This window comes from Capra hircus, chromosome 24, assembly GCF_001704415.2.
Source record: "Capra hircus breed San Clemente chromosome 24, ASM170441v1, whole genome shotgun sequence".
In the NCBI taxonomy this organism is placed as follows: Eukaryota; Metazoa; Chordata; class Mammalia; order Artiodactyla; family Bovidae; genus Capra; species Capra hircus.
In genome coordinates, this window is record NC_030831.1 from 43,031,886 (window position 1) to 43,058,495 (window position 26,610).

At 47.7% G+C, this 26,610-nt stretch overlaps 1 protein-coding gene across 2 annotated transcripts in view; it reads left to right on the forward strand.

The window, feature by feature from the left end:
* The window catches only part of GNAL (G protein subunit alpha L), a 67,291-nt gene that overhangs the window by 8,855 nt on the left and 31,826 nt on the right, over nucleotides 1-26,610 (forward strand). Inside the window, exons 1-5 of one of the 2 annotated variants that reach the window (XM_018039549.1) lie at nucleotides 9,850-9,953; nucleotides 10,520-10,763; nucleotides 10,980-11,052; nucleotides 11,716-11,770; nucleotides 12,049-12,168. In XM_018039549.1, the coding sequence (XP_017895038.1) occupies nucleotides 10,622-10,763; nucleotides 10,980-11,052; nucleotides 11,716-11,770; nucleotides 12,049-12,168 (390 nt within the window). In that variant the 5' untranslated portion in view covers nucleotides 9,850-9,953; nucleotides 10,520-10,621. Of the gene's footprint in view, nucleotides 1-9,849; nucleotides 9,954-10,519; nucleotides 10,764-10,979; nucleotides 11,053-11,715; nucleotides 11,771-12,048; nucleotides 12,169-26,610 lie in introns of those variants that run through there. The other variant, XM_018039550.1, reaches the window with a different exon arrangement.

Consider the following 26,610-nt stretch of genomic DNA (forward strand, 5'->3'; position numbering starts at 1 on the left):
TTAAGAATTTTCCACAGTTTATTGTGATCCACACAGTCAAGTGCTTTGAGATAGTCAATAAAGCAGAAATAGATGTTTTTCTGGAATTCTCTTGCTTTTTCAATGATCCAACAGATGTTAACAATTTGATCTCTGGTTCCTCTGCCTTTTATAAAACCAGCTTGAACATCTGGAAGTTCATGGTTCATGTACTGTTGAAGCCTGGCTTGGAGAATTTTGAACATTACTTTGCTAGTGTGTGAGATGAGTGCAATTGTGCAGTAGTTTGATCATTCTTTGGCATTGCCTTTCTTTGGGATTGGAATGAAAACTGAACTTTTCCAGTCCTGTGGCCAATGCTGAGTTTTCCAAATTTGCTGGTATATTGAGTGCAGCACTTTCACAGCATCATCTTTTAGGATTTGAAATGTCTCAACTGGAATTCCATCACCTCCACTAGCTTTGTTCATAGTGATGCTTCCCAAGGTCCAGGATGTTTGGCTCCAGGTGCATGATCATATCATTGTGATTATCTGGGTCATGAAGATCTTTTTTGTATAGTTCTTCTATGTAGTCTTGCCGCCTCCTCTTAATATCTTCTGCTTCTGTTAGGTCCATGCCATTTCTGTCCCTTATTGTGCCCATCTTTGCATGAAATGTTCCCTTGGTATCTCTAATTTTCTTGAAGAAATCTCTAGTATTTCCCATTCTGTTGCTTTCCTCTATTTCTTTGCACTGATCACTGAGGAAGGCTTTCTTATCTCTCCCTGCTATTCTTTGGAACTCTGCGTTCAAATGGGTATATCTTTCCTTTTCTCCTTTGCCTTTCACTTCTATTCTTTTCACAGCTATTGTAAGGCCTCCTCAGACAACCATTTTGCATTTTTGCATTTCTTTTTCTTGGGAATGGTCTTGATCCCTGTCTCCTGTACAATGTCACGAACCTCTGTCCATAGTTCTTCAGGCTGTCTGTCAAATCTAATCCCTTGACTCTGTTTCTCACTTCCACTGTATAATCATGAGGGATTTGATTTAGGTCATACTTGAGTGGTCTAGTGGTTTTCCCTGCTTTCTTTGATTTAAGTCTGAATTTGGAAATAAGGAGTTCATGATTTGAGCCACAGTCCGCTCCCGGTCTTGTTTTTGCTGACTGTATAGAGCTTCTCCATCTTTGGCTACAAAGAATATAATCAATCTGATTTCAGTATCTGGTGATGTCCATGTGTACAGTCTTCTCTTGTGTTTTTGGAAGCGGGTATTTGCAATGACCAGTGTGTTCCTTTGGCAAAATTCTATTAGCCTTTGCCCTGCTTCGTTCTGTACTCCAAGGCCAAATTTGCCTGTTACTCTAGATGTTTCTTGACTTCCTACTTTTGCATTCCAGTCCCCTATAATGAAAAGGATATCTTTTAGGGGTGTTAGTTCTATAAGGTCTTGTAGGTCTTCATAGACCTGTTCAGTTTCAGCTTCTTCAGAATTACTGGTCAGGGCATAGACTTAGATTACTATGATATTGAATGGTTTGCCTTGGAAACGAAGAGAGACCATTCCGTCATTTTTGAGATTGCATCCAAGTATGGCATTTCAGACTGTTTTGTTGACTATGATGGCTGTTAGGTAAAAGACGACCAGGACACCGAAAGAGTGTCTAACAGGCTTTAATGGCGAAGCGCTCCCAGGCGGGGTTCCCGACCGGAACACGGCAGATCGAGGAAGTCCGCGCGCCTGGACCGTGTTAGAAGTTTGTTTATATATGTACTCTGCGAGGGATGGCCGGGTTAGTGGATGGGGGTTTGGATAGGTTGCCGGTTCAAGGCTTGGCGAGCTGATAGGTTTTTCTATGCGGCTGGGGCGGGGCGGCTTTAGCTGGCGAAGTGTGCTGTCATTGGTCCCTGGGATCCAGGAGGCTCCCTCCATTAGGGACGTCCCCTGCCGTCAGGGGAGAGGAGGGGCGGCTCATCATGGCAACCGGCGAAGTGTGCTGTCATTGGTCTCCGGGATCTGGGAGGATCCTTCCGTTAGGGACCTTCTCGCTGATGGGAGGGAGAGGAGCGGCGGCCCAGCATGGCCCCCAGGGTCCGACCTTACAATGGCTACTCCATTTCTTCTAAGGGATTCTTGCCCACAGTAGTAGATATGATGGTCATTTGAGTTAAATTAACCCATTCCAGTCCATTTGAGTTTGCTGATTCCTAAAATGTTGATGTTCACTGTTGCCATTTCCTGTTTGACCATTTCCAACTTGCCTTGATTCATGAACCTAACATTCCAGGTTCCTATGCAATATTGCTCTTTACAGCATTGGACTTTACTTCCATCACCAGTCACATCCACAGCAGGGTGTTGTTTTTGCCTTGCCTCTGTCTCTCATTGGCATGGACATGTGGTATTTCTATATTTTTCAATGACTTAGAATTCACAACTGACCTTAACTCTTTTGGTGCTGAAATCATCCCAGATTTGGTCCAATGGGAGTGCCTTTGGTCTGGCTCTGTGTTCTCAGAGACCTGCCCCACCATCTGAAAGCATATTCCTATTTTCTGGGCTTCTCTAGGGGCTCAGTTGGTAAACAGTCTGCCTGCAATGCGGGAGTTCTGTGTTCAGTCTCTGGATTGGGAAGATCCCCTGGAGAAGGGAAAAGCTACCCACTCCAGTATTCTGGCCTGAAGAATTCCATAAACTGTATAGTCCTAGGGGTCCCAAAGAGTCGGACACAACTGAGGGACTGTCACTTTTTTCACTTTCTGTGTAACCATATTCCAGGTTTATCTTGTGACTCCACTGCCCCCTCCTCAGAATCTGCCATTTCTCTGAGGAGTTCTGGCTCCTCTGGGTAGTGGGTGATGCTGGAGGCCAAGATTGGGCACTAGGTACACGCACAGCTACTAGTGTGTCTAACACCTGGGTGTTTTCAGCAGACAGAACAAGAGAATAGATACATGTGTATGCTATACATGTACACAGTCATACAACGGACACACATGTACATGCAGATAATCACAGACAAACATATCTGACACTGTGAGCTCATTCTGATTGCTACAATTGCAGTCCATCCCACAAGTTTGCCTTGCCTTTCCCACTCCATATTTGTGCTTTCTCTGTCTCTCTGAAAGTCCTGTTTCTCAGTAACCACCTCCATGCATGCCTCTGTCCTGTCAATCACGTATCTATGGGCTTGGGATCTGTCTGCACTCAGAGTCTACCTCTTGAACATCGGTCTTGAATTGACCTGTTGTTTAAATTCATCAAACGGTTCCTACCTAATGACAAAATAAATAACAAATGACAACACACTAGGCTCTTTCTCCCTGGTTCACAGTCTGCAAGCTTCAGGAAGAGCCCGTCCAACTTTCCTGGGAAAGGCCCATAGTTTTCACCTGTCATGGAGCAGGTTCAAGTTCGGTTGAACTTCATACACAGGTTGACATTCTATTACAAGGAAAACTGTTGCTTTAGACTCTAACTAAGCCAAATTTTAAAAGAAACCAGTTGCTAAGGTAACTGAGTGAAGAGTTAATGAATTCATCAGTTATTACATGCAGATTAACCTGCCCGTGTTCAAAAGGAGATGGGCTTGATTTTTCCTTCTGGAAGAGAGAACGGTGCAAATTTTCTCCCCACTTGTCAGAGTTCCTTCTGACAAGGGCTCAGGCTTTTGGGTCAGACAGGGCTCCACCCCAGTCAGGCCTCTATGGGACCTTCAGACCACAGCCTTCTCTGCAAAGTGTGGATAATCTCGAAGCTGTTGAGATGATCTTATCAGATGAGCTGTTGGAAACAGAGCACCTTTCAGTGTCTTTTCTAAGAAAACGGAGGGTGACTTACAGAGGTTAACACACATCCTCTCAAGTGATGTTTTCCTTCACATTCATAACTGACCACACACGTCCCTCAGTGTCCCACTGTGATCTCCACAAAACCCTGAGGACTTGACTGCAAGTCTGCTCTTCTCTACTGGCCCACTAAACTGCTTGAGATCAGCGACAAGGAATTCATCTTTGTAACCTCAAGGTCGCCTGAGTGTAGGGTTGGAAACCCGCTTTATGGCCAGTGAGTGGTGTGTCTGGAGCCTCCTTCTGACTCTGGGCTCTGCGCCGCCACCTGCTGGTCAGAAACTATAATTGCAGGAAATGTTCCTAAGCAAGAACTGGCCCCCATGTTAATTACAACATTCAGTTCAGTTGCTCAGTAGAAACCCCATGAAACGCAGCACACCAGGCATCCCTGTCCAACACCAACTCCCAGAGTCCACCCAAACCCATGTCCATTGAGTCGGTGATGCCATCCAGCCATTTCATCCTCTGTTGTCCCCTTCTCCTCCTGCCCTCAATCTTTCCCAGCATCAGGGTCTTTTCAAATGAGTCAGCTCTTTGCATCAGGTGCCCAAAGTATTGGAGTTTCAGCTTCAACATCAGTCCTTCCAATGAACACCCAGGACTGACCTCCTTTAGGATGGACTGGTTGGATCTCCTTGCAGTCCAAGGGACCCTCAAGAGTCTTCTCCAACACCACAGTTCAAAAGCATCAATTCTTCAGCACTCAGCTTTCTTTATAGTCCAACTCTCACATCCATACATTACTACTGGAAAAACCATAGCCTTGACTAGACGGACTTTTGTTGACAAAGTAGTGTCTCTGGTTTTTAATATGCTGTCTAGGTTGGTCATAACTATTACAACATTAACTGCCTCAAAACAAACAGTGGAAACCACCACTGTCATGATGAAGATCCTGAGTGTGAATTTTTTTTCTTGTTTTTGTAGTTAAACATATAATTTACCATCTTAACATTTTTGAGTATACAATTCAGTGGTCTTATGTGCATTCATGGGGTATCCCTGATAGCTCAGCAGTGTGCTGTGCTGTGGAAGAGAAATTATTTCCATAAATTCTACAATATTTGATTGCAGAGTGCTGTGTACAGAAAGGGAAAGGTGAAATGTTTCCCTAGTTTTCTATTTAACAATGTTAAAAAAAAAAAAAAAAGATGTTTGAAGTGTGTTGTGATTAGGTCATGGAGCAAGCTTTGCTGCTGAGAATGAAGATAATCCACAGTGACCATTTCCACCAAGACCCTAAGAAAAGAAAGAGAGCTGCAAATTGCTAAAAGGCACGAGGCAGCACAAGAGCCGTGTCTGCCTCGGCCATTCAGCCACCCCCACGCTGACCCCACCTAGTCTGTTTGCAAAACAGGCACAGCTTTTAGTTTTCTGGGTCCATATCACTGCATTGAGTCAGGACTGCTAGCCTCTCTCACTCTGCTTTGTTCCTCCGCTTTTAAATCTTTCAATATTCCTGCTCCTAATGTCTTAGAGTGTGGTTTTAACCTTCAGTAACCTCTACAGTATAAAATGCTAGAAAGAAATAAAGTGAAGTCGCTCAGTCGTGTTTGACTCTTTGCAACCCCATGGACTGTAGCCTGCCAGGCTCCTCCATCCATGGGGTTTTCCAGGCAAGAATGCTGGAGTGGGTTGCCACTTCCTTCTCCAGGGGATCTTCCCAACCCAGGGATCAAACCCAGGTCTCCCACATTGCAGACAGACTGTCTACCATCTGAGCCACACCTGTAGTTAGTCCATAAAGGAGGAGACTGCACCAGTTATCAGACATCACCATGTGTTTTCTCCAAAGATGGTAGTTCTAACATTTTATTCTGAGAAATCCTTTAAAACATCTGTATGGTGCCACAGTCTTTGATCTACAGGGGTGTATGGTCAGGCCACTCAAGATACCTGTTCTCTTGCTCTCTGTACATCCCCTGCCCCACCAGGGCCTGTTTCTGCTGCTGCCTAGTCACTCCAGCCATGTCCAACTCTGTGCGACCCTAAGGACTGCAGCCTGCCAGGCTCCTCTGCCCATGGGATTCTCCAGGCAAGAATACTGGAGTGAGTCACCACAACCTCCTCCAGGGGATCTTGCCAACCCAGGGACTGAACCCTGGTCTCCCACATTGCAGGCAGATTCTTTACCACTGAACCAGCAGAGAAGGCCCATAAAATGCTAGACCGGTTATTAAAAAAAGATTGATTTTTTAAATTTAATTCAATATATCCGCTATCTTGTGCTCCACAGCATTCTGGTCACTTTTAAAATGAGCTCAGCATCTCCTGAATCCAGGCCTGAGGTGATGTGAGACAGTTCGTTTGAATTTTTTCCATCTTGTTGTCAATTAAATTTCTGTAGAGGGCCTCCTTATATAACGGAAAATGAATTTTGTTCCCATTGCTATCAGAGACTTAGGTCCAGCTAACTAGAGAATAGTTGTCAACTTCTGGACATCTGCCAGCTTCAATGGCGGGGGGAGGGGCTGAAACAAAAAACAAATTTCAAAGTCATTATTCAAAATTCACAAATTAAGTACAAAAGAAATTCAAACAATTCAACTTTTGAAACACTAGGGGGGCTTCCCTGGTAGCTCAGCTGGTAAAGATCCCTCCTGCAATGCAGGAGACCTGGGTTTGATCCCTGGGTTGGGAAGATCCCCTGCAGAAGGGAACAACTACCCACTCCAGTATTCTTGCCTGGGGAATTCCATGAACAGAGGAGCCTGGCAGGCTACAGTCCATGGGGTCACAAAGAGTCTGATATGACTGAGCCTCTTTCACTTTCACAAGACTCCTTGTCTCTTCACATCAACAAGAGCAGGAAAAACCACTTTGTTTCACATTTGCCCTTTCACCCTAAACTCCATGTCTTCCCAACCCTCTTCCTTTCCTGGGGCCTTCCCTCACCCCAGCATCCCCCCACCTGGCTGCCCCCTCAGCAGCCCTTCGCATCCGCAGGTGGGCGTGCGCTGCAGCAAGGGTGATGATGCTGCTGTGCTGCCGTTGCCTGGCAACAGATGCCAGCATCACTTGCTCCCAGCTGCTCCCCAACAGCCGCTGCTGTGTTCCAGGTGAGCCAGCTGGGATTCCGGATTCTGAGCCCATGGTTCAAAGCTCAAAGGAGGACTGGTCACCTACACCAGACTAGGAAAAGGCCACATGACTAGTTTTTAAGTGTCTTGACCTCCTACCTGGTAATAGACTGTGCAAAGTTCACCTTGGTATTTCTCATCAGAAATGTTGCATTGCCGTGTAAACAAGTTGCTTTTATGTTTTGGACTGGTTCCCAGGTGGCTCAGTGGTAAAGAACATGCCTGCCAATGCAGGAGATGTGGGTTTCATCCCTGGATTGGGAAGATCCCCTGGAGAAGGAAATGGCAACCCACTCCAGTGTCCTTGCCTGGAGAATTCCATGGACAGAGGAGGCTGGTGAGCTACAGTCCATGGGATCGAAAAAGAGTTGGGAGACGACTGAGTGACTACACAACAACAACAACAGTGTTCTGTGGATGGACAGTGCAGATGCTGCCGCCAGGCTGCAAAGGTTTTGATCCCATACACACCTCTTATTCACCCTCTAGCATTCTATGAAACAACAGTCACAATAGTTCCTTTTAGGGTTATCGCAAATACTAAATAAATCACTCCATGAAAAGGATTTAGCTCAGTGCCAGCAATCACTGGATAGGTCATAGAAATGAGTTATTTTAATTCTAATTCCTAAATTTGAACAAGTGAAAACTTTTGCTATATTTTTTAGGGTTACAGGTTCTTATTTCTCCCCTTTATCAGTTTCCCTGATGGCTCAGATGGTAAAGAATTCACCTGCAAAGCGGGAGACCTGGGTTCGATCCCTGGGTTAGAAAGATCCCCTGGAGGAGGGCGTGGCAACCCACTCCAGTATTCTTGCCTGGAGAATCCTCATGGACAGAGGAGCCTGGTGGGTTGCAGTCCATGGGGTCACAAAGAGTCGAACACGACTGAGCGACTAAGCACAGCAAGCTTCCATGGGACTTGTTTTGTCCCCTTCTCTTCCAGCTAACAATTTTATAGACACCTTGGCATTAGAAAAAATAGACATATCCTTTAAAACATCCCACCACACTCTGCTGTGTTTGTGCACCTATTCTCACCTCGTGATGCCCTGCTCACCACCTTCCACGACGTGTTGTGTATATTTACCAAAATAAGGTAAATATTTGTGTTAACACAAAGAGGGTGGCCTCAGAACACTGCTGAATTGTGTCCTTTCACAAGCTGAAACTCCTACCCAGCTCATCCTGTGTCTTTGCTTCTGCCCTGACAGAAAGAAAGCTTCACTGCTTTTGTTTTTGAAAGAGTATTCCTGTTTGGATATGGTGCTAAACTGGACGGGTATCTTTAAAATCTGATGGTGAAATTCCTTTCATAAGAACCTACACTTGGAGTGGAGTTATCTTTGGCCTTCGGGAATTCATTTATACATCCATCCAGTGAAGACTCATGGGGCTTCTCCCTCCTTGGCCAGGCACTGTACTGGGCACAGTGAAGCAGGTGTCGAGGCCAGGCTCCACCCTGGCCCTCACTGAGCCCAAGTCCAGTGGACTTTTGAAAGAGCCGTAAACAAGCCATTACAGCAAGTCTCCGAGAGAGAGAAGCACACACGTGCCCACATTATGTCCTGGGGTGTTCACGCACAAGGGGCCAAAGGGGGACTGGGGCAGCTCCAGGAAGCATGGACGTGAGTGCTCAAGCTGCGCAGTTTACCGGAAAACAGTCTTGATGGACCACGGCTGGGGACTTGGGGGTGGTGGGGACAGCGATGTGGTCAGATCTGCACTGTCACTGTGGCAACTGTGCAGGGAGGCAGGAGTGACCAGAAGGCCACTGCTGACATCCAGGCTGGACAGTGACCATGGCAATGGCAGATGGGGTGGAAAGAACCGGAGCGATGTTTAGGAAAGGGACCCAAAGGAACACAGTGTCTGGGGTTGCAAGAAGGAAAAGGAGGGGATCAAACCATGTCCTGGTTCGGGAAATCAGGGACCTTATTCACAGAGACAGAGAGAGGAGCGGCTGGAGGTGTGGGTGGGCAAGGGAATGAGCTCAGATCTCGGTCCATAGATGGGAAGATCCTGGGAGGCCCCGATGTAGAGGTGTGCTTGGGACGCTGTGGACAGGAGGGGGCTGGGCTGGGGCTGAGGCGCCTGCTCCAGGTGGAGGGGGAGGGAAATTCAAAGACATGGTCGAGGGGAGGGTGAAGGAGTCTCCAAGAGAGTTAGAGGTCAAGACCACAGTTCCTGGGGCAAGTCTGACCCCGGGGTGCGCTGATGGCTCCGAGAGAGTAGTTCAGTGAAGGGTGGGTTAAAGCCTGACCGCAGGAGCTGAAGTGTGAACCGAGGTGGGGTGAACCGCGCGGGGCGAGGGGAGTCAGTCCTAGGTTTTAACTCGGAGCCCGTGGGCAGCAAGACACGGTGGCGTGGATGTATGGCCTAGAGGGCCGTCGGGGTCAAAACGTCAAACTGGACGGAGTTGACGGTGTTTGCCGCTGGAGGGAAAAAGCTGTAGAGAAGGGAAGAAAGAGCGGGAAGCCGGGTGAGGCCCGCGGAGCGCTGGGCCCCGGAGGCCAGGCGTGGGGACCGCGAGGGAACGTCAGGGCTGGAGGGGGACTGGACAGCAGAGCCGAGAGGAGCCCTGAGAGGAACTGCCGCACGGCGCAGGGTCCCGAGCCTGGAGACGCACAGGGGGGTGACGCCCCGCGTCCAGCAGCGAGGACGCCGAGCACCGGCCGCAGCAGCGGGAGAGTGACTGGCTGGCACCCGCGCAACAGGTGGGAACGCGCAGCCGCCCTCACTGGTTCTGGCGGCGGAGCCAGGCTCGGGGCCACGGCGTCTTCCAGAAAAGTAGCCAAGCTGCTCAGAGCGCGCGGAGGAGAGCCGGGGGAGAGAGGCTGCGTGGGAGCGCTGGAACCATCTAGAACGGGAACGAGGGGAGGCGGGGTGCCTGAGCACGGCACGGACCCTCCCCCTGATAGAATATGCATGATGCAGCACGAGGCCTCGCCCGCCGCAAGCCGGAGGCGGTGCGGGATCGCGGGAGCGCACGCCCAGACCCAGAGCCGCTCGGGCTGCGAAGGAGCCGCGCGCGCCGCGTCCGGACCGCACGCGGGTGAGCCTCCGCGGTTCCCTTCGAGGGCGGCCGCCACCCCTCCAGTCCAAGGACCCCCTGCCCCGCCGCCCTGAGTCGGCTCCCTTTCCCCGCCGCGAGGAGGCCTTTGGGGCTCGGACCTGGGATGGGGCGCGGATGGCCGACAGGTGCCCATAGTCACTGGCGAAGACCCGGCGCGCTCCGTCCCCCCGCGCCTTACTCGGCCGCCACCGGCGGGGCCCGGGCACCCGGCAGAGCGTCCATGCTCCGGTCACCCTAGGCCCCCCCACGGCAGCTCATCGGGCGCGAGCAGCCGGGCGCGCGGAGAGGGGCGCGCCGGGCGCGCGGGGCGCGGGGAGGGCCAGCGCCACCCGGCCGGCTCCGGAGGACCGGCGCTTTCCGCCTTGTCTCCACTCACTGCTGTTTATCCAGCAGATCATTCTAAACAATTGTCTTTAAAAAGCAGTTGGCTCCGCGCGTCTTCTTTGCGTTCTCTGAGTTGGGAGCTCGCGGTGGGCACGGGGAGGGAGAAGAAACGCCTACTCTGGTCGGAAAACACCGAGAGACCGGAACGTCTCTTTCAACAGCGAGGAAGAGAGGCCGCCGCAGGGTCTACACACACCTACAGCTGTCTGCCACCTTTTGTGCAAATTCCTAACCGTGCCTGAGGTCCACGCGAGCGGGCAGGCATGGGGTGTTTGGGCAACAGCAAGACGTCAGAAGACCAGGGCGTCGATGAAAAGGAGCGGCGCGAGGCCAACAAGAAGATCGAGAAGCAGTTGCAAAAGGAGCGGCTGGCTTACAAAGCGACTCACCGCCTACTGCTGCTGGGTAAGGCCGGGGGGTGCGCGGCGGCGCCTGGCCAGAGCCCAGCGCACGGCCCGAGGCTCAGAGAGGGCCGGGCTGCGGGGCCAGCGCCCCCGCCGACTGCGAGCGCGCGCCTGAAGACGTCCGCGCGCGGGCAGGACGCTGGTGCGTCTCTGGTGGCGGGAGAGATGGCCACGGTCTCCAGCCCCCAGTCACAGCGTTCTCTCTGTGTATTTTCAGGGGCTGGTGAGTCTGGGAAAAGCACTATCGTCAAGCAAATGAGGATCCTACACGTCAACGGATTTAATCCAGAGTAAGGAATGACCCATTCCGGGTTTGCTTGCCAACCTCATGCAAACTTTGTCCCTTCTCTCCCGGCCTCCCCAAACATGTTCTCTCTAAACAGTTAATTTGATCTTTGAGTCAGCCTTTAAGGACAGAAAATATAGACGCGAGTTGTTGAATTTGGCATATTTAAGCAAACCCTTCTGGTGGTGCCTACATCAAAATATTTACTTAACAAAGTTGATTTAATCGATACTGGAGGTTGATCTGTGTTATTACTATAGCTCTGATCTCACTTAATGTGTCAATATATACTTCTCCCTGTGTCTGCATCTATTTCAATTCAACATATGGATAGATTCAAATAAGATATGTTTGCAGGTGTAGCCCTGTATTTTTTGTAGCAGTAGTCATGACCATTTTACCTTGTTATGTTTAACCTATGTGGTTGTCTAGAGCTAGAGTCTGTGGTGCGTCCCTTCAAATTTATTTAGAGTCCAAACCTGTAAAGGTAGGTATTTTTCTTTCCCAGATTGAAAAAAAAGAAACAACTTTTTGCTATTGTCCTGGGGCTAATGTTGACGTCTAGTGGTACTATGTTAGCCCCACTGCATCTGGGAATCTAAAGTTTCATTCAGCATTCAACCAGCTGTGCAGAAAGTTAGTTAATAACCGTTCTCTTTTCATACAGAGAGAAGAAACAGAAAATTCTGGACATCCGGAAAAACGTTAAGGATGCTATTGTGGTAAGGATTTTGTTTTGTTTTTGGCCAAGCTGTGCAGCATGAGGGATCTTACTTCCCCTACCAGGGATTGAACCCATGCCTCCTGATTTGGGAGCATTGGCGTCTCAAATACTGGACCACCAGGGAAGTCCCAGGAATTTCCTAAATATTTGTTCCGTGAAAAGGTTGTGTCCTCTGCTCCCTCAAACGGTGTACACAGAAATCACAGACTAGATTATCACACATGGAGCCTAAGTGGTTTATTTATTCATACATTCTTTTCCTTCATTCTACTGTAGACAATTGTGTCGGCGATGAGTACCATAATTCCCCCCGTTCCACTGGCCAACCCGGAAAACCAGTTTCGATCAGACTATATCAAGAGCATTGCCCCCATCACAGACTTTGAATATTCCCAGGTAAGTAAATCCTTACCGAAGTATTTTAAACGGTACAAGATGGAACAGTTGTTAACCAGGTGGCTTACTGAGAACCAGTGTTAATGTTATTTCATTATTGGCTTTCTTCAAAATTCTAGTTCTCTGCCTGGGAGAAGTGCTTCCCTCTATACCAAAATATTAACACGTTTTAAAAATAGTAATAAAGACAATAAGGTTGTAAGAAATGTTTTAATGAGCATGTTGGCGCAGGTGATGATCAGGAAGACAGCGTACCTCTAAGAAATACTGGTGGTGCTTTTACCCCTGCGTATTTCTAAATCAACAGTTACGCCGTTTCCCAGATAACAGAAGAGTAGAAATTGTATGAGCAGAAGTGCTTTATGGTATGTGATCATATCCTTGGGCGTAAGAGAACAGAACCCAGTTTACTCTTAAGATGGGGGTTCTTCAGCTCACGTGAGGGGCACAGGCCAGATGTAGGTCACACCTGGATCACTTCTGAATGTCGACTGTCTCCTGGGAAAATGTAATTCCTTTCATGTCCACAGAATTTTAGGCTGCTTGTTTGATCACTTGGATAGCACTGTTGCTTATGTGAGAGGGTGATGTGAATATGAGTTTTCTCTTGTTTGGTGGACATACGTTTCTTTAAAATACTGTTGTTTGGTTATTTGATGTAGCATGTTTCAAAGAAGAAAATATTTCTTTAATTTCTCATAAAATCAATTTTTTTTAGTTGTGCCAGAAGAGTGTATGTGGGTGTACCCCCCCCAAAAAAAACAGTATTTCAAAGTTCCCGCTGCCTGGCATGGTGGCCTTGAGATGTTTTTCGTTCTAGCACTCTCTTTTCCAAGGAAAGCTGACATGGGAGGCTCTGTGTAAGACAGATGGGCCCACGTGCATCCCCGTCCCCGCCCCCTTCAGTAGAACACAGGTGCCCCATAGGCTCTGTGTCCAGATGGCGGATAAGAATTACTTTTGAAAGCTTTTTATTGCATCCTCTCACATGACGTTTGTTTCTGATAAGCATTCCAACATAGCCAATGAAACCCCTAGAATTTCTAAGAAGACAAAGGTAGTGATGGCAAACCACCTAGAAAAAGTGACTGTGGCGTCTGGCAAGGCAGGCACACTGTTGTTTACTTAACAGTGTCTTTAACTAGATGTCATGGAGGGGAGGTCTTAAGGAAACGATGGGGAACAAAGCTGGGCTTCAGCCTCCTAGAGTCCTGGGTCCTCGTAGCGCACTACGATGGCTTACATACTGGAAAAGTCCCCCAGAACTGCAGGCTTCTAACTGAAATCAGGTGTTCTCAATCCCTTTCAGATTTACATATTTATAGCTATGCATTTGAGTTCTAAATTTTGTCCTGCATGCTCATCTAAAAGTAATCATGAAACACCTTCTGTGTGGTTCTAAAGAAGGGAGACGTTATTCTCAGCATATAATGAGAAATTAACATCAAGATGGATTGATCTGTCATATTTTCTTCTGCTTATGACGAACACACACGTGACAAGGCCACCCAGATTCCATCTGAAATCCAAAAACAGTAACACCCGCGTGGGTTACTAAGGAACCCAAAGCACCTAATTTGCAAATGTATTTTTGAGCTATAGAACAATTTTTAATAATAATTTAAAAAACTCGAGAAACCATTTGCACTGAAGACATATATTTTCATATAGCTATGTTGAAGCCATTGTGAAATGATGGTCATAATTAACTGTCATTAAAATAAAAGAGCATTGGGAACCAGCTAATGCAGATAGAATTGTAATGCTTTTCCAGAAGCAAAACTTTTTTTTTTTTTTTGGTAGTTTTCAAGCCTACATTCTGTTGTCATACTGGTCTCTGTGTCAAATAAGATTATGTTTACAATTGAGCCAGCACTTACATAAAAAAGGAAATCAGTGTCTAATAACTTTCTTCCTGAAAATTCTATTTTATTTTAATGTGCATACAGCTTTCAGTAATGTTTATTCTATAGTGCTCTGAAATATTCATCATTTATACTATTAGATTGAATAGTTCTTGAATTTTTATGTTTTGATGAGCCTCATAAGGATGATGTTAAGGCAAATGTCTGACATATACTAATAACACTTGGTTCATTTGAAGACAATTAACTCTTGTTTAAAGAACATATCCATTTTAAAAACCATGACAGTAGAGCTAAATCAGATATTTTAATAGTAAACACGAATTTACTAAATCTAGTACTTTCAGATTAAATCCTTGAGAAAATCTTTCTGTGTCACAGTCCAGTTCCTTGAGGGTCTTAAGTTTGTTTCCCTATAGATCTAGAGTAATTTCTGAACCAAATATTTCCTATCATTAAAAATTAATTTCAGAGTAATTTAAGAAGGAAAAATTAGAAGAAAGTTGGAGTTTCTTGTTCATTATTAAGAATTTGAGATTCTGCATCAGGTTGCTCTTTATAATGAAAAGTCTAGAGTATCTCAGAGGGTCCTGAGAATTTCCTCTAAGAATGTCACGCCTGGGTTTACTCTGCACCTTAGACTCCTGAGTGAATCTCGGTTGAACCCTTGTTCAGTCGTGGCCAACTCTTTGCGACCCCATGAATGGCCCTAATGTAACAGGAAGAGGAGTGAGGCTGGCTAGTGGCCTGCCCAGCAGAGGGTGCCTGGGGAGGTCAGGGCGAGTGCTGGAGTCTCTCAGGCCTGGTCTGTCCCCACCTGGGAGAGATTGGAACCTCTGAGAGGGGAGACCTGAGTGTTGCATCACTATCGCTCTGGCTGTGAGTGGAACAGGTTCTAGGAAGGGAGAGGTGAAGTGGGGGGGACCATCTCGGAGGCACCTGGAACAGTCCAGATGGAGACACCGGGCAGTCTGGAATGGACAGCTCACTGGCCACTGCCTGTTCACAGTGCTTGCTCATGAGCACCCGTCCACATGGCCTCGACCTCTTCACTGGCTGACCCGCTGTCTGTGCACCTAGCCAGTCTGCACAGGAAGTGGTAGGAGACACACAGGCCAGGTGGTGGGCATGACAGAACATGCACTATTTGATCACTTACAAAGTAGGACAATACTGCAATTGCTCCACCAAAACTCTTAGCACAATACCAGACAATTAGTGTGCTAAGTTGCTTAGTCGTGTCTGACTCTTTGCAACCCCGTGGACTGTAGTCCGCCAGGCTCCTCTGTCCATGGGATTCTCCAAGCAAGAATACTGGAGTGGGTTGCCATGCCCTTCTTTAGGGGATCTTCCCGACCCAGGGATCAACCCTGCATCTCTTCTGACTCGTGCATTGGCAGACAGGTTCTTTACCACTAGTTCTACCTGGGAATCCCATAGACAATCAATGATGAATTAAACTGGAGTATTAATTGGTTTGTTTGGTATTTTCTTCCCAAAATGTGGGTATTGTATTAGCTCCCTTAAAGGTGTGTTTTGCTAGCATTTCTAAGGGCCGGTGGATAAGTGAGACTTAGTGTGCAATCTGAGAGCAGTCAGGTCAGTCAGGGCTCTGTCATCATCACCAGTCTCCTAAGTGGGTGTTTATCACAAGTCCTCCTCCAGAGGACCTTCCCGACCCAGGGATCGAACCTGAGTCTCCTGCATTGCAGGCAGATGCTTTACAATCTGAGCCACCAGGGAAGCCCTGGGCAGAGTCAAAAATACTATATTCTGCAAAAAATATTTTGATCTGGGATAAATTTATAGTTTATAGTAAAAATGTAAGGAGAAACAAAAATAGGATGTTAAAATATATAAGAGTCTATCAGAAAAAATTTTCTCTTCCTTGGTTTTCATCTTGTTTTGGCGGTGTCAGTCTGCTGGCTTGATACCGTGAAAAAAAGGCCTTAGCTCCCAAAGGCTCAGGCCATGTCCTGAATCCAGTGATCACAACGTCTGTGTTATCCTCCCAGCCCTCGTCGGGGATGGGAGCTCAGAGGAGGCGGTTGACTGCTCCAGAGTTAGAGTTCAGGACTGGAGCCCAGTGGCCTGACTCCAAAGCCTGCCATGTGGCCTTCCTGGGCTCCAGAATTACTGGTCCAACCCCATCGCCGGGTCAGCCTGGTTCCAGCTGTGGGCGGAGAGGTGTAATCAGGCTGGGTGCAGCCCCTTGAAACAGTCTGGCAAGAGGAAGTTTCCCAGAAGAGCAGGGTGGTCTCTGGAGTCACTGTGGTCAACCTCCAGCATGCCGGAGATAGCTCTGGCGGCCACTCCTTTCTCTTAGGAGCAAAAATGCAAGTGATTGAAAATGAAACTTTGGGAATTACTAGGTCATTTACCCATTCAAGTAGAATTTCCCAGAGGCCTCTTAGGTGAAGGGTAGGGTGGCCTGGAAACAGGAACATCCCAGTGACCAGGACGCAAATCTGCCCCAAAGAACAGTTTATCCATCAGACTCTTGCTGCAAGTTGGCCACTTTCATGGGACATTCTTGCAGCTTTGTTCGTCCCATTGCATCATATTTGCAGACATTTACCTGTGCAGTCAATTAATTAATCAAGATGAAAAATATCAGCGAGGGATTATTTTTCCACTCCCTTGAAGAAGTGTTATGCAGCTTCTTGAGCTGGTCAAAGACACCTCTAATGGCCTGTTGTTGTTGAACTAAATAGGCCATTAGAACGTGGACATCACCCCATTAGGGCCTCTTTTCAGCTTTTGGTTTATACTCTTCCCCAGGGTCTCAGATAGCCTGTGTTACATTGCTTGGATGTAGTATAAAAATATCTCTGTGGTAAGTTTCTATTTAAAATTTTTGTAGCTTCTTTTCGTACTGTGATATCTGGCATTACTCTGTCCAGTCCCTTAAGTAGAGGCATTCTTGTATTGTCACATCTGTGCGCTTCTCCCCAGGCATTTATCCTTATGGGCTATTAGGATGTGTTTGAATCCTATTACACAAGACCATCTTTCAGAGAGAATGTATAAAAAGTTTTTATTATGTCCCTGATAGTTTAGAAATGATACTTTTTTTGTCAAATTTAAGATGTGCTAACTCTGGGACTTTAAATATTTTAAGGTCTTCAAAAAAAAATTCAGTGCTGTGGGAACCTCTTTGGCCCTTGAAAATAATATAGCCATAAACAGAAGGATGGGGCCTCTCTCCAAACAGTTTTTAGGATTATTCCAGCCAGCCCCAGTGAATTGGGGTGCAGCAGAATGAACCCAGATCTGATGGACTCAAGCCAGTTCTTGGCCAAACACAGCCTTTTAGCCGACTTGCTTTTGAATTTTCCCTTCTGTGAAATGGGGACAGTAGTATCAGCCTCATGGCATTACTTGAGAATGAGTCACATCCGGTGAGAAAGCTTGAGAATTTAAAGACCGGAAGAGTCAAGAAACATTATGGTTATTACTGTTGACCAAGTACAAATGTGAGAACCAGAAAGGAACTTTAGTTACAATAAAAATGTGCTGGAAATCCAATTTGATGTATATATTTTTGCCAACCCTCCCTCCTGGCCCAGAAGACGCGGGTCACCCCCAGGCCTAAGCAGCTGATGACAGGTGTTACTCCCAAGTGTCTTTCCTTTTAATTAACTCAGAGCCCGGGACCACAGGATTAATATTCTACAAGTTCCATTTTATTTTTTTATACTTTTATTTATTCATTTGGCTCCTCCTGGTCTTAGCCGTGGCATGTGGGATCTAGTTCCCTGACCAGGGATCAAACCCGGGCCCCCTGCATTTAGAGCTCAGAGTCCCAGACACGTCTGGACCACCAGGAAAGTCCCCTACAAGTTCTATTTTAAATATCAACCAGTGAATGACTAAAACTTCTCAGGGCTCTTTATAGTTGCTTCAAATTATGATTTACGCATAGGGAAAATATGTTTTCTTTCTCATTATCAACATTTCCTCTTATAGGCATCTTTTCAACATCACATCCATGTCCACTGCAGATAAAGCATCTCTTGACCTGTGCATAAGAAACTGGATTCAGAAATGCCTAACCGTTGAGAGCAGCTCTGAGCAGTTCTGAAGGGTCCTTTGCATCACCCAAGCCAGGGAGACCAACCCAGGGCTGAGGGAGCCTTATCACTCTACACCTTTAAAGTGTGGAATTTCTGAAACAGCCATGTGTCTTATAATAGATACGCACATTTAATGTGACAGCATTCTCCTCCCATACACCCCCTCACCCCCCAGAATCTATTATTAAAACTGTAGTACATCCAGAGTGGAAGAAATACAGCATTTTGTGGGAAATTAAACATCATATTTCTTCAAAAAAAAAAAGAAAAGAGCCGTTGTAGACATGTTCTTGGCTAATTGCATTATTCTTTAAAAAAAAATCATTTTGCATAATGAACAAATTACTAAGTTCTTTGAAGATAAACCTTGTCCTTATATACCACCAAGGACTGAAAAGATGTATTTGATAATAATGGGAAGGAGATTCTGAGCTGCACACAATAGACTCGTCCAAGTACCAGATCTTTTTTTCTTCGTGCTGCCATTTTTGAGGAACGCCTAGGAGATTTCTGGATACTGCCAGAGGGGCAGAGATTACAATGGATTTCAAGAGTATTTGTTTTAATTAATAAAATTAGTGTTGTCGTTAGGAACGTGTAACAGGAAACACAGTGGCCCAGTTGTTAGAACCGAAGGCTGAAACAGCCCAAATGCCCATCCGTAGGACATGGGCTCAGACCCTGTGGGGACCTGTGAGAGACGGGTGCAGCATCAGTGGACTCCATGCGCACCTCAACATGGGTGGGTTTCCGTGTGTTGATGCTGAACCAACTGAAATGATGGAAGTTTATGTAAAGAACAACACCGTTCTATGACTTTCAGAAACAAGCAGAAGTTAAGGACTGTGCTGTTTCAGCACACATACTGGGTTGGCCAAAAAGTTCGTTTGGGAAACTTTCTGACCAACCCAATACATTTGTGATAATTTCTGTAAAAGAAAAGAGAATGAGCATTGCAGTGTTCGGGGCAACAGAAAGGAAGCAGGAGAGACATGTGGAATGTTCTGGTGTGGGGGACAGAAGGGGTCCAATGTTTTCACTGTGTTATAGACAAACACATAACAAAGCAAAGCAAAAGAGGACTCTGTGAGGACCAGTGATGACCTGTGTCACCCTCCAGTTCTGGCCACCTTTGGTCCACAGTGAAGAGAAATTGGAGTTTTCTAATTTCAGTTCAGTTCAGTTCAGTCGCTCAGTCATGTCCTACTCTTTGAAACCCCATGGACTGCAGCACACCAGGCTTCCCTGTCCATCAGCAACTCCCAGAGCTTGCTCAAACTCATGTCCATCAAGTTGGTTATGCCATCCAAACATCTCATTCTCTGTTTTCCCCTTCTCCTCCTGCATTCAATCTTTCCCAGCATTGGATTCTTTTCCAGTGAGTCAGTTCTTCGAATCAGGCGGCCAAAGTATTGGAGTTTCGGCTTCAGCATCAGTCCTTCCAATGAATATTCAGGACTGATTTCCTTTCGGATTGGCTGGTTTGATCTTGCAGCCCAAGGAACTCTCAAAGTCTTCTCCAACACCACAGTTCAAAAGCATCAATTCTTTGGCGCTCAGCTTTCTTTATAGTCCAACTCTCACATCCCTACATGACTACTGGAAAAACCATAGCTTTGATTGGACGGACCTTTGTTGGCAAAATAATGTCTCTGCTTTTTAATATGCTGTCTAGGTTGGTCATAGCTTTTTTTCCAAGGAGCAAGCATATTTATAATTAGAAGATAATCAATTTTCTAATTTATTAGCCTGTATTCTTTGTGCCCTGCTCCCTCTCAGAGGGAAGTTTACGAGATTATCTCAAAGGGGTCATGTGAGCAAAATGCCTGATAAAGAAAATCCTGAACCTTGAGGATTTTACTGGGACTTGCATTTCTTGTGATAGAGAACGATGCTGTGAGATTCACTGGCACGACGTGGTTGAGGTGCTTCCTCGTGAAGACAGGCTCCGAGTGTGCAGGAGACACGGTGGGAGATAAATCCCTGCGTGCTGGAGTAACTGTCCTTCCAGGAGCTCCATGTCACATCCTGGCAGTCACTCTTGTGGTTAATGGGACACTAATTCCAGAGGCTGATGCTGTCCCATTCCTTTTTTATTATGAATATAATAAGCCAGGTGATTTTGAAAGTACTTTAAACTTTCAACATTCCTGAGCCGGAGGCCGCCCACCCCTTCCCGGCAGCCACACTCCCTGTGCCTCAGTGTGTCGGACTCTAGAAAGAGCATAACAGCGCTCCCTCCTCCCTGAACTCTGTGCAGATTGAGTTGAGTGAGTCAATACATGCAGAAAGCTGGGCTGCACATTTGCTGTTCTCTGTACTCCCGATTAGCTGTGCAGAAGAGAAGCGTTTTTTAATCAAATGTTTATTGTGTGTCTGCAAAGCCAAAACACTCTGCTGATTTCAGAGTGGCTGCGTCACCATGTGAGACCACGGCCAGCCCTATCTCAGTCAGCACGTCCTCCACGCCACACTGACCACACACTGGAAGTAAAGGTGTAATAAGAGCCACAGATGCAAACCACATGTGTAATTTTACCCCCAAGTAGCCACGTTTTTACAAAATGAAAAGAAGTGAAGTTTAACAATATATTTTTCTTAACATGATTTACCCCACATATTCCTGTAACATACAATCTCCAGAAGCTATTTATGAGATATTTTATCATCTTTTTTCTTAGTCGTCAAAATCTGTTGTGCACTGCACATGTCCAGATATCTCAAGCTGAGGAAGCCACATGCCAGGTGCCCAAGGACCCCATCACCGTGGGGGCCGCAGCAGACAGTTGGGGCTGGACCAGAGGCTGGGGCAGAGAAAACAGAGGTTTCTTGTCTGCCAGCCTACACGGTGGTGCTGTGGCAGGTGCAGGCCACTGGCTGTTCACTGGGCCTCCCCGAGCCCACGCTGCAACCCTGATGTCCACGTGGTTGTCAGAGGCCAGGCTGGTGGGGAGGGACAGCCCTTGAGGAGGGGGCCTGGCTTGGCCCTGGCATTGTGTGTCCTCCTTGACGAGTAGGCACCACCCTGTCCACCCTCTCAGTGCTGACCAGAGCTGCTTCTCTTATAGAGCCTCCTCGGCTGCACTTCTCTGTCTGCAAGTTGGGCAGTGGGGCACATGTCCACCGCTTGGCCTGGCCCTGACCATCTCCCAGCCTCTCTGTCTCCCGTGTTGTCCACCGTCGCCTGTCTCAGAGACAGTCAGCCACGGTGGCCCTTGCCCATGTCTGTAGGTGGATTGCCAGCGGCCAGGCCTGGTTTACCTGTGAGACCTGCCTTTCGACACCTGTTGTGATGGAAAGTGCTGCACGCCCCACACTGTTGTGTGTACGCGTGTCCTTCTGGACACCGCTGCCAAGGAAGAGCCACGCCGTCTGGATCGCTTGAGCAGAGGCAGATTGTGCGACTTTGTTCTTTTCAGTGTCACTTATGCATGCGCTTTTTTAGGGCATTGAGTAATTCACTGAAAACATACAAATTAGCATTGTACTTGTGAGCCACAAAATTGGCTCTGGTCTGTGTGTGTTTAGAAAAGGCTGTGTTATGAATCTGAATAGGATACATGGTTGGGGGGGGATTCCTTTTCAGCTCAGTGGGGAGAAAAGCCAGTTCCCAGTTCCTGAGCCTTAAAGGAACTCACTGTGCTGTTCAGTTGGATTGTGAGAGTGAGCGGGGCTGGGTGTCTGTCCAGGAGGGAGTCAGAGACGTGGGAGAAAGTGAGTGACTCACAGTGTGCAGAGAATTCGAGTGTGGAAACAGGGGATGAGCAAGAAGCATTACTCAGTCGCTACTATTTAAAACTGGGGCCCAGAAGACAGTAAGCACATGGTGTTTGCAGAGAGAAAGTTCCAGATATTGTAGCATCGTTAGTCTCTCCAGAGTCTGAAATTGCTGTAATTCATACTTTCTGTCTGTCCCGTGCTTAGTTATTGTCTCTTATCAGCCATTTGAAAGGAGATCTTTCTTTCCCAGCTTCAGTTCACCAAAGGCTTCCAGATCATTCTTTTTGCCCCAGTGGGATTTGGAGATCAAGTCTAGAAGGAAAGTGTGTGCTCAGTCGTGTCTGACTCTTTGTGATCCCATCAACTGTAGCCACCAGGCTCCTCTGTCCATGGGATTCTCCAGGCAAGACTACTGGAGTGGGGTGCCCTTCTCTTCTCCTGGGCATCTTCCCAACCCAGGGATTAAACCCAGGTCTCCTGCATTGCAGGCAGATTCTTTACTGTCTGAGAGGACAGCTTGGGTAGGTAGACCTGGCTTCTTTGGGCTCCCCTGGCTTCATCCCTGGAAAGCTCCTCCCAGGTGCTGGGAGTGGAGGGGGCGGGGAGGAGGCATCCTGGGGCAGGTAGGGGGCTGGGCTGCTCCAGGGCAAATCTGTGTGCCTGGAGCCACCCAACAGGTAGAACATGTGGCAGCGGTACATGTTAGCACTCTGACCATCTGAGGAAACAGGGTGCTGGGCTGTGCTTAGAGGTGCCAGCTTGGGTGCCCAGGTGCTTCCACCCCAGCCCAGCACCAGCCAGTGAGGACTCATGGAGCTCCTTGGTCCCAAGGAGTTCCTCACCCAGACTTTCCAAGGGTTTTCTTTTTCTCTCTCGAGCGTACAATTCATCATCTTAGGTAAAAGGAGTCAATTGCATCGTTTCTGTCTTGGTTCTCTTGCCACATGTCTTTCTTGAATTGGATCCACGTCATCATATGTAAGGCCATAAGGGGTGGTTCTGACAAAAGACCCGGAGTGAGTCCCCCTCCAGCAAAATATCAGGCAGTGTCGGCCCCGAAAGGGTTACAGAGCCTGATCCTCCGGCTGAGCCCCGTGTTGAGCTGTTATTGAATCTTGAAAGATTTCCACCCACCTCCCGCCCACTCTGCTGGCAAGTGAAAGACGTTTGAATTCGTTTCTCAAGGGAGAAAATGATTAAAGTGAAAGAAAATGACTGTTCCCTGTTCTGAAAAGGAGAGGGAAGAGGGGGCTGTGACCCTCCCATGCTGCTCTGTACCTGGGGAGAGCTGGATGGGGTGTCAGGAGCATCCGCCCCGGAAACCAGGCGGAGGAGGCCAGTCCCAGCTGCCTTGCGTGCCTGGTCGGCTCAGAATCCAATGTCCTGAAACAGAGCAGGGGCTGCACAACTCAGAGACCCCCAATAACTGAAATGCAGGAGGGAGAATATAGGGGAAGAAAAGGAAACTCAGTTGATGTCTCCGCCCCTTGAGCCCTAGAACCGCCAATGGAAATGAATCCGATTTGGGGTCCCATCTGAATGAGAAGTAATGGTACTTTCACACATGACTCAGGATTGTATGGTCCTGATGATCCTCATACATCTCCATTTAAATCTTTTGTATTTTATGAGCATCATTTTATAATTCGTTAGTTCAGCTCACCTTTTTGTATCCCTTGTACCTTTTTGCAAGCTAATGAAATTATTCAGGCTGTGTTCGTGGAGCCCCAGCTGTGCTTGGGGCATCCGATTAAGGGCTCAGGGAGTGGAGCTGAGATTTCTAAAATAATCCCTGTTCTCAGGTTCATGGTCTAGAAAGTAGAAAGATGAGACCAGCACGCATGAAAAGCTGCAGATCAAGAGATCCTAGGATTTCACCAAATCCCAGTCTAAAATTGTCTCTGTGTGCATGCTAAGCCGCTTCAGTCATGTCCAACTTTTTGCAACCCCATAGACTGTAGCCCCCCAGGCTCCTCTGTCCATGGAATTCTCCAGGCAAGAATACTGAAGTGGCTAGCTGTTCCCTTCTCCAGGGCATCCTCCCGACCCAGGGATTGAAGTCGAGTCTCCTGCATTGCAGGCAGATCCTTTACCATCGTCTGAACCACCAGGGAAGCCCAAGTATGAATGTGCTTATATATATAGAAGACCTCAGCGTCATTGGGCAGCTTCATTAACTAACAAACGCTCAACCTGAATGGGTGGTTTCCTGTGTTGGTGATGACGTGCCTCAGTCAGTTTTTATGTGGTGACGTTCTTGTGTGTACTTGGCAAGCTCAGTGGGCTCGTGGGCCCATGCACAGGGCCAGCTCTTCAACAGGAAAGATGGAGAAGGTGGTTGGGGCCCCTGGTCCCACTGTCTTCCACAGACTTCCCTTTTTATCTCCTGCTGCCCCAGTAAATAACTCTGATCAAACCCTGAGCCGACCCCATAATCAAGCCTTCGAGCTCTGAAGCAGCCTGAGAACTTGGCGGCCCCGAGGTCTAGGCATTATTCCCAGATCGGCATCTCAGGATCATCTAGGGAGCTTTTAAAGCAAGATCCCTCTGCCTGCCCTCAGAGACTTTGAGTAGGAACTCTCTGGGGAAGGTCCGAGGAATCTGTGTGTTTGAAAAGCTCCCTGAGGTTTCCGCTGAGCCCTCGGGTAGAGATGGGCTCCTGTGTGGTTTTCAGCCCCGGGTGGGCCCAGCTGCGACAGTGGACTTGGCAGTGCCTCCTAATCTCAGGGTATGGGGGCTGCTGGGCATAAATGTAGCTATACTTCACCGTCACAGTGATAACTGCACTTTCCTGTAGGTATTTTTACATTTACAATTCAGGATAGGTCTTAATTCATTCAAAGTCAGCAACAGCATTTTTGCTTGAAGACAGAATATGTGATAAATATGAAGGATTGGTCATCATGAGGGCTTGACACCTCTTCCATTAGGACACCTGCGCCCCCTTGAGTGGGTGGTCCAGCCCCGGGCAGGGTGGCCTGAGCCTCCTCGGCCTGTCCTTCTGCTTCCACCCCTACCAGACCTATGGGGACACAAGTGGATTGCCCATCAAGGCTTCCCTGGTGGCTCAGTGGTAAAGAATCTGCCTGTGGTGCGGGAGACCCAGTTTTGATTCCTGAGTCAGGAAGATCCTCTGATGCAGGGAATGGCTACCCATTCCAGTATTCTTTCTTGGGAAATCCCATGGACACAGGAGCTTGGTGGGCTACAGTCTGTGAGGTTGCAAAGAGTCAAGACACAACTGAGTGCCTAACAGTTTTATTTTTCACTTTCAACTTGAATGGAAAATAAGTAAGAAAGATAGAAGGAGTCAGGTCACTGATGCGAACATGAGAAGAAAATTCTAGGAAAACAAGTTCAAGGTTTCAGTTTACTAGAGATGGAAAAGGGCCTGGGAAAGGTATTCTTTTCTAAAATATAGTGAGATGCCACATATGTTCAAGGTCAAAAAGTTAAAGTGGGGAATGGTTTCTAATGGTGTGACTAGAATCACTGAGTGGAGTGTGAGATCGGGGCGGTGGGGGGGGCTCACCCTGGGCCCTCACCCCACCCTCTGCCTGGGACGGGAGAGGCCTCCAGGACAGTTGTCATGGCTCTGATTCCCACTGTGACATCACTGAGTCCCGGGAGGGGGATGTTTACCAGCTGGATTTTCTGCATCCTCGTGCAGATGCTTTAGGATTCCTGACTCTGGGTGAATCCTCCCTCTATGGCAGGGCGGGGGGCGGGGCCTTTGGGGGTGAATCCTCAACTCCATGTGGGGCGGGGGGCATGTGAGGGTGGGTGAGCCTGTTTGGCCTTGATCTATGAGACATCTGGGCATTTATTATCATGTCCAACTCTGTGGTTTGAAGCCTGTTGGTTTTTCTATCAAAATTGTTTCAGTGCTTCATCAAAGGAAGGGAAGGACCACTCAGGATGCACAGAGCAAGGTGCCCTGAGGGAAAGGGTGCTGTGTCCCTTTAGTGCTGGGAAGGGCAGCTCAGGGTCAGAGGCTGGCTGGACTCAGTAGCCATGCCTGGGACCCTAACAAGGGTTTCCAGGAGAGCGAACAGGGCCAGCAAGGTGTTTTTCTGTAGCCATAGCAGAGCCGTAGACACCAGGCGGGAGGGGGTCCCAGAGGAGCCATGAGGGACCCGAAGTGCCTTCCCAGCAGAAGGCTGATTATCAAGAGATCACGCTTGTTTGTTTGAAACAAATGAGCTGATTTTTCTCCTGGGTGTTTTTCTTGGTAAAACATTTTAACAGCTTTCAGAAAAAAAGAAATCAGAAGCCTATAACCAACACCACACAGTCTAAATAAGGTGCTGCCCCTGTACTGTATCCCCTCCCCCATGTAGTACCCCTCCCCGTGTAATATCCCCTCCCTCATGTAGCATCCCCCTCCCCCATGCAAGGAAATCAGCGACTAGATTTTCTTGTGGGGGGCTGATGGCGATACATGGACGCATGTATAGAGCACATGACCCACTTAGATAAGACGTCATCGTTAGAGAGAAGCCAGGTTAGCTTGCAGGTGCCACCAAGACTTGGTGGCTCCCTGGTTTTGGGTCTCCCACCCAGTCAGTGAAGCCACCCTGTTCTAGGCTCCTGACTGTTACCACCTTCATCGCGCAGGTCCTACACGTTCTTTGAGTTTAATTCCACCTCCTTTGGAGACTTCTCCAGTCTGCTCTGAAATGGATAATCTCTCCCTTTCCTGAACTCCTGCAGCTTTCACTTCCCTGTGGCTCTAGCTTCGGTCACTGTATTATACCCAGGACTTACTGCCCTTCATTGTT